This window comes from Anabrus simplex, chromosome 7 (genome assembly GCF_040414725.1).
Source record: "Anabrus simplex isolate iqAnaSimp1 chromosome 7, ASM4041472v1, whole genome shotgun sequence".
Lineage (NCBI taxonomy): Eukaryota > Metazoa > Arthropoda > Insecta > Orthoptera > Tettigoniidae > Anabrus > Anabrus simplex.
The window spans coordinates 143,545,006-143,559,514 of NC_090271.1; the positions used below are offsets into that span (position 1 = coordinate 143,545,006).

General features: G+C 38.4%; 1 protein-coding gene across 2 annotated transcripts in view; it reads left to right on the forward strand.

The window, feature by feature from the left end:
* LOC136877377 (propionyl-CoA carboxylase alpha chain, mitochondrial) overlaps positions 1-14,509 on the forward strand; it is a 108,920-nt gene that overhangs the window by 48,955 nt on the left and 45,456 nt on the right. Inside the window, exons 9-12 of one of the 2 annotated variants that reach the window (XM_067151363.2) lie at positions 4,465-4,613; positions 4,729-4,873; positions 6,281-6,597; positions 12,459-12,673. In XM_067151363.2, coding sequence (XP_067007464.2) covers positions 4,465-4,613; positions 4,729-4,873; positions 6,281-6,597; positions 12,459-12,470 — 623 coding nt within the window. In that variant the 3' untranslated portion in view covers positions 12,471-12,673. Of the gene's footprint in view, positions 1-4,464; positions 4,614-4,728; positions 4,874-6,280; positions 6,598-12,458; positions 12,674-13,332; positions 13,470-14,509 lie in introns of those variants that run through there. The other variant, XM_067151362.2, reaches the window with a different exon arrangement.

The window sequence follows — 14,509 nt, forward strand, 5'->3', positions numbered from 1 at the left end:
ACATCTCTTCACCTCATCCTTCTGTTTGTTCTAAATGCTTTTGTATAAATATAAAAATAATGCTTCAGTAAATTACAGTTTTTGTAAGTATGTAGTCTGCGTCTGTCTACCCTTTAGTCCAGTTTCCTAATACGGGGTTGGGGATGAGGTGAGATGACATTATACGGCATGTTTTTATCGCTGGATGTCCTTCCAGTTGTCGATCTCAGCTGAGGATGTAATAAGATGAAATGATTGATGGTGAATGAAATTAGGTAAGGAGGTGGAAGGAATCAGCTGTGGCCTATGTAGGAACTGTCCTGGCATTTGCCTGGAAGTGAAAATGGGAAACACCAGAAAACTTTTTTCAGGACAGCCAACGGTGGGTTCGGACCCACCATTTCCTGAATGCAGAGCTTGACTCCACTCTGCTCAGTTGTAAGTATGAAGTATTGAATATTGTTCTGATATTTTATTGATAATGTGTAAATTACAATTTGGCTTGCCTGCTGAACAACACCATTTCATATTTTTCTCTAGGTAAAAGTTTATGCCAGGCAGCCAGGATTCTTCAAGGTTCAATTAAATATTTCTGGGGTTTACTGAAACTACAAAAATGTTGGGAAACACTGATCGAGGGATTAGTACCATTGCTTTCCACCTGATTGGCCCAGGTTGAAGTTCTTTGACTATTACAATATGAAAAGTCATGCAAAACTATAAACTTTTTTTTACGAGTTGTTTTACATTGCACTGACACAGATAGGTCTTATGGCGATGATGAGATAAGATAGGAAGGGGAAGGAAGTGGAAAGTAAGCGACCATGATCTTCCTGTAAACTGCTTCTGTTTTAAAGTATCTCTACATATCCTTCCATGGCTCCCTAAAATTAATATGGCTGCCAGTTATGTTTGCCATCATGTTATCCTTAGCTGACTTTTTCACTAAATTCTATTTCCTAGTAAGTTCCTTCAAACTCCCATTACTCCTGCAATATCTGGTAAATATATATCTATCAAATTACTTACTTCTATATTTTTCTTTATAATACTTCTACAGTTTAACACTAACAATTTTATATCATCCTTACCTAACTTCATTCTTCTTATATTGCCATCACCACTCCCTAGTCCACCCTGTTTTCCTGAATGCATCTCCCAGTTTGACATGTTGTGCATGTAAGCTTTTTGAAAGCATTATATCTGATTATATTAGATGTGTCTGCAAAATTAATAACTGGTTCAATAGAAGGCAGTTCAGATTTAGGAAACGTTATTCCATTGAAGTTCAAGTTGTAGGATTCCAGCAACACATAGCAGATATCTTAGATTCACGAGGTCAAACAGACTGTATCACGATTGACCGATCTAAGGCATTTGATAGGATAGATCATGAGAAACTACTGGCAAAAATGAGTGTAATTGAATTAGACAAAATAATGACTAAGTGGCTATATTTTTAGAAATTAGAACTCGGAGAATAGAGTAGGTGAAGCATTATCTGATCCTGTAACCATTAAGAGGGGAATTCCTCAAGGCAGAATGATTAGACCTTTGTGTTTTCTTATGTATATAAATGATCTGAGTAAAGAAGTGGAATCAGGGATGAGGCTTTTTGCAGATGATATTATACTATACTAGTGGCCTGTCACAGCAATAGTTGGGAGCTTATTTCTTGTCTCATTGATTTGCCACCATTATAATATGATGTAGCGTATGGGTTATTTAGCAAACTATTGGAGAGTCTTTCAATTGCCTCTGAATTAAGAGAGGAATTTATAGAATTCTGTTTGCAAGACTCAATCTATCATATAAAGCCGGCCGCATAATGCTTGGTAATTTTCAGTAAGTAGTAAATCTGAAATGTACCTATGAATCATCCCCTGAATCTTAAAATAGTATGGATCTAATCCTGGAATGTGACTGCAGTTAGCAGAAAAGGATGCAAAGTACAATGTACCATCATACTGCCTTATATGATTCATGAAATCATTATCATGTAGCATCATACCTTTAAGTATGCAGTTTACTTGAGGTTGTGGAAAATCATTGTGGAAACACAAATTAAAATATTCATTTACCATTTCCGCAGTGAAATGTCATGCTTGGCAGTGCATAAAGATCCTTCCCTGCATAATTCAATGGAAGTTTCATTGTGAGTAGTGTTCCGAGCCAAGGGACTTCTATCTCTATTGCGGAAATTATTAACTCGATCCTTAGTTCGAGCTCTGACATCTGCAGTGCTTCATAAAACAGCACATTTCACAAAAGAAAATCATAAGAGAGAGAGAGAGAGAGAGAGAGAGAGAGAGAGAGAGAGTGTGTGTGTGTGTCAGCATCAGAATAGAATAATAATTGGCTTTCTGCTAGGTAGCAGGTTATTCAGTTAAGGAATAAGTAACCATAAAAAGAAAACGGAGATCATATAGGATAGAAACTCAGAATATCCATAGACAACTTCCACAGAACCCTCTATTGGGCTGGCATAGAAATATCAGCACAAGACAACTTTCATAGAGCAATCTGCTGGCGCTTATAGTTAATTGCAATGACTTAGGCATAGTACGATTTGAATAAATTACTATTTTATGCAAATAAAGGACTTAAATAAATAAATAAATAAATAAATACATTAATTAATTAATTAATTAATTAATTAATTAATTAATTAATTAATTAATTAATTAATTTTTCTAGTAATCCTAAGATGGAGACCTTTCTTTTGATGTATAACACATATTCATTAGTATTGCATTTTTCTCAAAATATTGAATTACACATTCAAATTATATATATAGATAGAGAAATAAATAAGTAAAAAGATTGTGTGCAACTGCAAAAAGATCTTGACAATGTTGTGAGATGAACAGCAGGCAATGGTAAGGTGATAAATGGGGTTAAAAGTCAGGTTGTAAGTTTCACAAATAGGAAAAGTCCTCTCAGTTTTAAGTACTGCATTGGTGGGGTGAAAGTTCCTAAGTCCCTGAGTATTAATGTAAGGAAAGGTCTTTACTGGGGTAAGGACATATATGGGATTGTAATGAATGTAAAGAAAGGGCACAGATCTCCGCACATGGTTACGAGGGTATTTAGGGATTGTTGTGAGTGATTTCCGATGAAAGAGTGATGTTATAAAAATGTTGTAAAGTTTAGGCTGGAAACTTCTGCTACACTGTGCCAAATAAGATCAGTGGATGCCTTTACAAGATCCAGGAATGACAATTAGAGTGAGTTCTATTTCTCTTGGTGATGTTCCATTAGGAGGTATGCAGCATGTATGGTGTCAACCATTCCTCTACCTTTTACAAAACCACATTGGCTGGGAATGACATCAATATTGTGAAGATGGGCGTCCAGTTCACATTTGAAAATCTTCATAGTGTGGCAAAGCAGGCAGAACTGGAGGAGTCTCTGACATCACCTTTACCTTCTATATTGGAACTTTAATGCTATTAAGTCACATTCATCAATGATTTTATTGAACAGATTTGCCGCAAACTGAGCTGCCTGAGGCCAAAGCAGCTTCCAAACTTCAGCTGAAAGATCTGGACCGGTCACCTTTCTGTTTTTCATTTTGTTGATTGCCATGGCAACTTTCTCAGTAGAGATGACTGGAGCTGCTCCAAGCACGAGATCCACCATTGGTATTGGTGAAGATAGTCTCAAAATGTGTCTTCTAATGGCTAAGGATCTTGGCTTAGCTTTGCTGTAGATTCTGGTTTTCAACTTTGTCACAACGTGCCTATACCCTGCACAGAGCAATGATTATTCTCTGCTAGCTGATAGATCTTTCTTTAGCACCCTCTGGTGTGCCCAGCTAATTGTAGATATTCTTATAGTGGTTATCTTTTGCCTTTGCCACTTCTCTCATTGCCATTGACCTCAACAGTCTATACTGCTGATGATCCTCATTGAGTCCCAATCTAAATCAGGCCTTATAGGATAACTTCTGTGCCTTAATAGTATCTTACACATGTTTATTCCACCACCAAACCTTTTTGCTGATAAAACAACAAACAGATTTCATTATTCCTACTTGGGAAATGAACGGCTCATATGTGTTTGCCCTATTGGAGTTTTTGTGAGTGATTGTTTCTGAAGTTGATTTATAAACAGATTGCAACTAGCTTTTCTCCCTGGTAATGCCATCGATTCTCTCAGAATCTGTGATATCAGAATTTGTTTCTTGTGATATTTACTTTATGTAAATTAAATTGAAGACAAGGATTGTTTCTTGATGTCAGTAAAGGGAATGATTCCCTGATATTTATAGCAATAGTGATTTTAAATATTTTCTACTCAGATTATTTAAAAAGTGGGTACCATATTTTGTAGCAACATGTTTCTTGGGAGAGAGAGAAAGTATACCTTACCCGTTTTCATTTTTGTAAGAAGATAGACATACTATAGTATTTCTTTGATCAAAATCACTCAAGTAACCATGGACTCAACATGATGATGGCTATTGCCATATCTTTTTAACAGGTCATCCACTGAAGCATAAACAAAAGGATATTCCAATACATGGCTGGGCCATTGAGAGCAGAGTGTATGCTGAGGATCCTTACAAGAATTTTGGCCTTCCATCTATAGGGAGGTTACATAAATACATTGAACCCACGCATTTACCCAATGTAAGTCAATATTTAAGTATTTCAATGAATAAACATTAGTTTTCAAACAGATGTATTCATATTTTACAGTACTTTGCCATTGTCGGTTGTAATATTAATTCAAATTTGTTTGCAGGTTCGTTGTGATAGCGGTATTGAAGAAGGTAGTGAAATTAGTATTTATTATGATCCAATGATTTGTAAATTAGTGTGTTATGGTAAAAATAGGCAAGAAGCCATTAACAGGAGTATTCAAGCCCTGGATTCCTATGTTATTAGAGGTATGTTCTGTTACTTTTCAATTCTGGAATTAATTTTCCTATAATGTAAGTTTTCAAGCAATTTTGTGAGAATAGTAGATGTGTGTTTCTCCAGATACTTAGCCAATGAGCAGAAGTGTAATGAAATGTTAAATATTGCAATATAATATAATGTTGGTGTTGTGTACGCAGATAGTTTATCACTCAATATATAGTCTATTAAGGTTTTAGTTTTACTATGCAAATCTAATTCCTTCACAACTGGTATTCTTCTCACTATTTTTTCTCCCTGAACCATCTGGTTTCTCTAGAAAAAGTCAATTAGCACACCCTACTCCTTGATCTTACTGTCGTATTCATAGAGTCCCAAGATTCTTTCTTCCTTTTCTATTGATGGTTATGAATTTCATGTTTTTGGTCCGTATTGAACTGAGAATAATATATAAGTTATTATTATTATACAATCTTCCTGCAACAGCTGCAGGTTGCCCAAAGACAAAGAGTACCTTCACAACAATAATGGATGTGGATACAATAGATAATGTGTTCGTATGATGTTAAATGTAGGCAGTCGAGTGAGGCATGTCAAACATTTATTTGAGGTCCGCAAGCATGGTTCTTGAAGATCATGATGGACTTCTTGAGTGTGGTAATGGCGATGTTATAGATAAAATCTCTATTTAGCCCAAAGGTACTGAAGGGTGCGGGAGAAAGTGTAATTGTCTTGGAAAAGTACCTATTAAGGTTTTAGTTTTACTATGCAAATCTAATTCCTTCACAACTGGTATTCTTCTCACTATTTTTTCTCCCTGAACCATCTGGTTTCTCTAGAAAAAGTCAATTAGCACACCTTTTCCAAGACAATTACACTTTCTCCCGCACCCTTCAGCCCCACCTTAAGCCCTCTTCCTAAGCCATATCTCATTTCAATACAAGAACTTACTGATTTCCATGATTATAATTTTTACAACACCCCATTTATACTTTATTCTTTGTTAAAAACCTCTTAGTATGTATATTCCTTGTATTATTAACTATTACCATAACATCTCATTTCACTTGTTATTCTTTAAAATAATATTGTCTTAGGATTTCGCCACAAATGATCTTTGCTTCCATACGGCTGATGATGACCCCTAGATGGGTCGAAACTAGTACCGTATAATTTTGTAATTTTGTGAATATATTGTATTGAAAAGGTGGAAACATTTACGTTGTTATTATTATTATTACTTATATATTATTCCTTTTCTATGTCTCCTGCCTCTATTTCTCTATTATTTCAAGAACTGCTCTAGGTTGTCTTTATTTCCAGATATGCAAATACTGATAATGAAACATATTTTTATGTCCTATATGAATTAATTTTTATCTCTTCAGGTAATTAAACAAAATCTGAAAATAATTTCTTTGATACTTATATTTCAGGAGTAACACACAACATTCCTTTACTTAGGGATATCCTTACTGAAGAGAAGTTTGTGAAAGGAGATCTTAGTACAAATTACCTTCCTGAAACCTATCCTGATGGGTTTAAAGGAAAGACACTAAAGAATTCAGAGAAGAAAACCTTAGTGTCAATGGCTGCATCAGTATTTGCTAAAATGGATATTAGGTCTAGAATGTTCATAAATGGTTCTCAAAGTAAAGTTAGAGGAAAGATTCCACAACAGTGGGATGTTGTGGTAAACATCAAAAATGAAGAACTGAGGTGTTTTGTTAAGAAGATACCAGGTGGTTTTAAGGTAAGTTTGTATGATTTCTACTGTATATTGGTAAAGCATATTTACCCTTGTCATCACTGTCACCCTTTTAGTGAATGTAGTGAACAATTTTCATGATCAATATGTTGAAAGTACATGTACAGCCTTGTAAAAAACTTCTGCGTGCATTGTTGTGGACAGTTTTATTTCTCCCTATGGCTTGCTCTGTCCTGCCTGAAAAATATAGACACATGTTCCAGATACATTTTGTCAACTTAAGAATTTGCTGATGCTACATAAAATAAAAAATTCAACATCTTTAAATTTAACCAGCTGCATAATATACAGTGAAATATCTATATGATACTGCACAGACAGAAGAAAAGTTGTTGTAGAGGAAGTTAACATTATAAAGAGGGATTTAGAATAATAGGCTCACATGCTAATTGGTGAACACAATAACATCTGTAAAATGAATTACATTAACTACCTGCCACATCATATCATTTGAATGAAAATGAAAATCCACAGCCTGTTTTCCAGTCAGTGACCGGGTCAGGGATGGAATGAATGAAGCCCCCATCTAGCGACAAGGATAGGAAATATGCTGGCTGCTGAAGCCTGTCGCACTCCTCTGGGGCAACGATAAATGACTGATAGATGAAATGAAATGCTAATGGGGAGTGTTGCTGGAATGAAAGATGACAGGGAAAACCGGAGTACCCGGAGAAAAACCTGTCCCGCCTCCGCTTTGTCCAGCACAAATTTCACATGGAGTGACCGGGATTTGAATTACGGTATCCAGCAATGAGAGGCCGGCGCGCTGCCGCCTGAGCCACGGAGGCTTCATCATATCATTTAATTCTCACTAGTATGAAGTCTGCAACAACAGAAATGAAAAAAAAATACCAGATGACATTACCTTACCTATGACCAGCAGAGTACATTCTTATTGACACTTTATTTTAATTTCTCACACAATTGTTCTCACTATGCAACACTCCATTACTGTAAACTACAGTGAGTTTCTCTCATCAGTTGGCCGGCAGGCACACCCAGCTTATCTGCTTCCCATTGACTAATCACTTCCCATTACACAGCACAGCGACAGCACAGGAATTCCCACACTTCGCAGTTCAGGTCCATGCTTAGGACATGTATTAAGTGTTGATCTGTCGCTCCAACTGTTCTCGAGTTGTGAAGTGTTACTTTGGAGTATAATTCTCATAATGCCTCCACATGTGTACACGATAGAGGAAAGGGTATTTATGTACGATAAGTATGTGAAAACAGAGTCTTGCAGGGAAGTTGTTAGACGATTTGTAACATAATTTCCAAGTGTACGCCCTCCACATAAAGAGACCATGCGGAAACTCATAAATAAATTGAAAGAAACTGGTTCTTTACTCGATAAGAAGCAAAGTATTAAAAAATATGGTGTTAAAATAGAAAACCACGGAAAATCAGTGGGGTTCGATTCTACTATCTCCCGAATACTGGATACTGGCTGCACTTCAGCGACTGCAGCTATCGAGCTCGGTACGGATGTGAGTATGGTGCACAGTGGATAGAGAATTATAGGACCTATCTGTTTTCAGGGCACAATTAATGCATGAAGATACAGGGGTAATATACTCGAACCAATTTTTGACTGACTGTCGAAATGGATATTTTCATCAAGACTGCCACCGCGCATACAGCTAATGACACATTAAACTTAATTGAGAAAATTTTGAAGACCGTGTTATTAGTACGGACTTATGACCATCACGGTCCCCAGATTTAACTGTTTGTGACTTTCATTTATGAGGGAGCTTAAAAAAATAAAGTTTATGCAACTTGCATGTTGGACGAACTGAAAGAAAATATCCGGAAAAAAATAGCCTCAATTACGGAAGACGAACTTATGCGTGTGAATCGAAGTTTCTTAAGATGACACCAGAAATGTGTAAATGCAGGAGGAGAACATTTCCAACATCTCCTGTCATAAGGTACGAGCTTATTTTCTTAATTCTTAATGCCTAATTTTCTTAATTCTTATTTTCTTATTTTTAATTGTTATGTCATACATGGATAAAGTGAGCGACGTGCTGTCCATGTTGCTATGCCGCAGAGCGGGGAGTGATAAGTCAACAGGAGGCAGATAAGTTGAGTGCACCTGCCGGCCAACCGATGAGAGAACTAATTGTATCATAGTTAAAGAAATATGAAATGACAGTCTGTTTCACATTCCTCTTCATAGACAAAGAAACACGCAAAGACCTAATTGCCTCAAGATTCACTGCTGGAATATACACTCCTTGGAATGTATGACAATGTGTCAAAATGAGATAAGTAAGGGGCTATTTTAGTTTAAATCAGCTGTCAAATAACTACAGTACTGTCATTGAAATCCTTCTGGCATGCACACTACTTAGATCTTCCTAGAATTCTGTAGCTGCCAAGTTCCCTGCGTTGCACAACAAACTCACCCCTCAGGTAAGTACACAGCTATAACACTAACACTCTTGCTTGCTATGCTTACACAATAGGGAAGTTCCGCCTTTTTATGACATTAACAGATGTTCCTAATTACTTTTGTGCTTGAATTATCATATTACCAGGAGGAAAGCACTTCACCGAGATCTGTAAAGGCAATCTTAATGGAGAAATTTATCATTAACGAGAGCATCATTAGGTACGTTGAGATACATTTTATATTGAGTTAATGAAATTAATGCCAGGACCAGAATATTTTATCATTACAAAGGGGATTATTGTTGTATTGGTAATTGTTGTATGGAGATTTCACTGTACTACTTAAAAACTGATTGAAATCTTAAGTTACACTTATGTCAATCAGTCTTCCTTCTGGCATATGCTCCTATTGTTAGTTCATAATTTTTATCCTGAAACAAAGTGCAGTGGCTGCCCTCATAATCGGCCTGTTCGGGACTTGACACCTGGTTGGATAATGAAATGACTGGTTAAAATGACAATGTCAAAATAAAGATCTAAGCAGTTTATGAATCACATACTTTTATTGTTGACTGTATATCACATCAAATTCCCTTGAAAGGCAACAATTAAAATAAGGGCCCACCTTAGTCAATACAAATTGAATTGAATTTTATGTGATAAACGTCTTATCCAGCAATTTATACTAATGCACTTCTTGTGGCCTGTTGCAGCAATAGCTGCAAACTTATTTCTTGTCTCATTATGATATGATATAGCATATGGGTTATTTAACAAACTGTTCGAGAGTCTTTCAATTCTCTGGATTAAGAGACAAATTTATAGAATGTTCACAATGAATTCTGTTCGCAAGACTTGAATCTATCACATTTATGATAAAAAACATCTTTGGTCTATATTAACAAATTACAATTAAAATATACACTGACTGACAGTAACAATGCAACACCAAGGAGGAGTGGTTCGAAAGGGATGAAAGTTGGGGAAAAAACAGAGACGGCACGGATGAATAATTGATGTTTATTTCAAACCGATATGCAGGTTACACAATGCGCACGGCATCGACTCAGTAGGATGTAGGACCACCGCGAGCAGTGATGCACGCAGAAACACGTCGAGGTACAGAGTCAATAAGAGTGCGGATGGTGTCCTGAGGGATGGTTCTCCATTCTCTGTCAACCATTTGCCACAGTTGGTCGTCCGTACGAGGCTGGGGCAGAGTTTGCAAACGGCGTCCAATGAGATCCCACACGTGTTCGATTGGTGAGAGATCCGGAGAGTACGCTGGCCACAGAAGCATCTGTACACCTCATAGAGCCTGTTGGGAGATGCGAGCAGTGTGTGGGCAGGCATTATCCTGCTGAAACAGAGCATTGGGCAGCCCCTGAAGGTACGGGAGTGCCACCGGCCGCAGCACATGCTGCACGTAGCGGTGGGCATTTAACGTGCGTTGAATACGCACTAGAGGTGACGTGGAATCATACGCAATAGCGCCCCAAACCATGATGCCGCGTTGTCTAGCGGTAGGGCGCTCCACAGTTACTGCCGGATTTGACTTTTCTCCACGCCGACGCCACACTCGTCTGCGGTGACTATCACTGACAGAACAGAAGCGTGACTCATCGGAGAACACGACGTTCCGCCATTCCCTCATCCAAGTCGCTCCAGCCCAGCACCATGCCAGGCGTGCACGTCTATGCTGTGGAGTCAATGGTAGTCTTCTGAGCGGACGCCGGGAGTGCAGTCCTCCTTCAACCAATCGACGGGAAATTGTTCTGGTCGATATTGGAACAGCCAGGGTGTCTTGCACATGCTGAAGAATGGCGGTTGACGTGGCGTGCGGGGCTGCCACCGCTTGGCGGCGGATGCGCCGATCCTCGCGTGCTGACGTCACTCAGGCTGCGCCTGGACCCCTCGCACGTGCCACATGTCCCTGCGCCAACCATCTTCGCCACAGGCGCTGCACCGTGGACACATCCCTATGGGTATCGGCTGCGATTTGATGAAGCGACCAACCTGCCCTTCTCAGCCCGATCACCATACCCCTCGTAAAGTCGTCTGTCTGCTGGAAATGCCTCCGTTGACGGCGGCCTGGCATTCTTAGCTATACACGTGTCCTGTGGCGCACGACAACACGTTCTACAATGACTGTCGGCTGAGAAATCACGGTACGAAGTGGGCCATTCGCCAACGCCGTGTCCCATTTATCGTTCGCTACGTGCGCAGCACAGCGGCGCATTTCACATCATGAGCATACCTCAGTGACGTCAGTCTACCCTGCAATTGGCATAAAGTTCTGACCACTCCTTCTTGGTGTTGCATTTGCTCTGTCAGTCAGTGTATAATTTTTATCGTGAATAGTGTTCTGAGCCAATGGACTATTTCTCTATTGGGAAAAGTATTAACTCGATTCCTAGTTTGAGCTCTGACATCTACAGTACTTCGTAAAACATCACATCTTCTTGGGCATCCTCTCCTAAGAACAGAACTCATTTCACACACACACACGCACGCACGCACGCACGCACGCACACTCACACACATAAAAAACTCGGTGCATGTGTGCGTGCGCGTGTGTGTGTGTGCTGTTCAGCATCAGAATAGAATAATAATTGGCATTCAGCTAGGTAACTGGATATTCAGTCAAGGAATAAGTGACTATGAAAAGAAAATATAGATCATATAGTAAAGAAACACAGAATATCCAGTTAACGATGATACGTCCTACCATCATTGCATTCCAAATTTAACGCAAAGGCGCGTTTGCTACACTGCCTTCTGACAGTGGTGTTTTGCTACGAAGAAATAATCAAATGTGCCATAATGGTGCTGTGGATAAAATGTACCACAATGGCGCTCTGGAATGAAATAGGTAACACTCGATATGCTCCTCAGTCTAATATACCCTGTAACAGCAGTTCATTTTGTACAAAGAAGAAAATATGCAGCCATATAAGCATGCTCCTGACCACTAAAAATGACTAACACAATCAATTATTAGGTTTCTGTTACATGGGGACTATGAGATAGGCAAGCGAAGTTAGTTGTATGCACTGAAGGATCCACAAACAAAACCACCATCTGAGAGAATAACCATTTACAGGTATAATGACACTGTGTGTGCGTGTATTGAAATGGCCAACATAGTGCATAGACAGCACACTCCTGTGGCAGTCGATGAAACATAGCATTGAAAGATCAGTGGATCACGCTGTCACTTATTCACAGACTCACATAGCCATCTACTGGCTTATGCAGTTAACAAAACACCCACAGAATCGTATTTTGCGAATAAGTAACTATTCGAGTCAAATAAAGGACATTTTGAAATATCAAATATTCTGAGATGGATTCCTTTCTGTTTCTCCAACGACCTATCTGTTTCTCACTTATTAGGACCAATATGGGGCAATAACTTACATTCGGGTGATAACATGATTTCACAGAGCCATCTATAGGACTAACATGGGAAGATCTGCATAGGTGACTTTCACAGAACTCTCTATAAGGCTGGCATAGAAAGATCAGCAGAGACAACTTTCATAGAGCCATCTACTGTGAATACAGTTAAGTGCAACTATGTAAGCATCCTATTATTTGAATAAATGACTATTTTATGCAAATAAAGGATTTAATGAATAATATTTTTCTAGTAATCCTGAGATGGAGACCTTTTTTTTTTTTTTTTAATGTGTAACATGTAGACATTAATATTGGGGTTTTCTTACAATATTGTTACACGTTCAAATTATAAATACTGTACTGTACTTATTGATCTGGTAATTAGACTTCCTTTACAATGATCTTGTTCAAACCACAGCCATAAAACATCATTGATAATTCCGTTTTTAAGCTTGTTTAAAGTGAGTCTAGTAGAAAATATTATTTTCTGATCTACCTGAGCACAGTAACTCTGCTGAGATTTTCAATAATACTGCCAATCGTTGTACTTTTCAGGACTCCTAATTCATAACAAATTAACTGCACAGATTTACCTTTATCTCAACATTCCAGTGCACTAAGTTCCTGCTAGTTTGTTAAAATGTTCCGTTTTCTTTACCCAGCACTCATTTTACACTCAGTAAAGTAGCACACCTGCTTTCTGTACTGAATAAATTAGCAAACTGACTAAAACATCATCTGCTATTGTAAGTCATGAGCAATAGGAAACAAGTTGCATAGTTGCTGGATCGTGGGAAACAGTAAGTGATGCTATTCACTGCGAAGACTGATTAATACCAGCAATATCCAGTTAAGAGGGCATCCTCTGTATTCTACTTCTTATACCTTATGCTAACTGTTTTTTCTTCAATATTGCAGGTTGATATTGATAACGATCATCTGGTTGTTAAAGATAATTTTAATCTGTCAAGTCCAATAATTGAGACAGATGTTAATGATGAACCTGTAGTAATGCATCTCCTCTCGAAGAGTGCAACTGGAAATTTGCAACTTATGTAAGTATTACAGTGTTCTATATTCAGGAAAGAAATTTCATATGTAGTTCCTTCTCAGAAACTGCACTCTGAGCAAAACAGGAATTCTTTAATAACTGAGCAGTTTGCTGACAAATCTGTACTTCATTAACCTACAGCACATAGTAGAGCAGACTGATAACAAAGTAACACATCAAGTCATATCAAATTTTTTATCTTATCGACAGCAGCGGCTGTTAACTTGTTTCCGAGTATATGATAGAATCTTTCCTGTTTACAATCCACTTCCACTCACTGCTATTTGTACTTGAATTTCCGACGATTGAACAAGCCAATTCTAGCATGAAACATTCATCCACACAGATTGCACTCGATGGACAGGAGAGGACGAGGTTGTACCCGACAGAGAATGCATATTTGCTGTTTAGATTCTTCATGCCTGTGATGCTCTTGCTCAAACAGTTCAACAACAGTAGAGCTGGTTCGATGCCAAAGCGAGCAATCCTTGGCAAGTTTGTCCTAGGTCTTTATAACACTTCAAGGGGACACCAGCCTGAAGGAAGTTTACCATACAAGAATTGGCGAGGAAGCCTGGTGTCACTCATATGGCAGACGTTTCCAGTCAACTGAATTTGATGGCCAATGATGGAGGTTTCTACACTGCTCATGCATGCATTCTCAAGAACTGCAAGATTGGAGACATGGTTCTCCTATCTGATATTTAAGAAGGAACAAAGTTTCTGTTGACGAAAATGCTCAAGTTTCTTGATGTCTTAGCGGTATAAGGGTCCAGGTTTCACATCCATAGAGTAATATTGAGATGATGACTGCTTTATATGCCATGAGTTTGGTATGACCTGTTATGTGTTTATTCCTGAGGACCCACCCCGTTGGATTGCTTACCAAATGTCAAGTGGCAGTACAGAGTTTGTTTTCCACATCCTCTTCTGAAATGCATCATTTATACAAGATGTACCCAAGGTATGAAAAGTGATCTACTTGTTCCAGAGTCTCATCTGAGATAGAATTATCTCTGTAAGGCCAGTCCTGGTGGCAGGTTG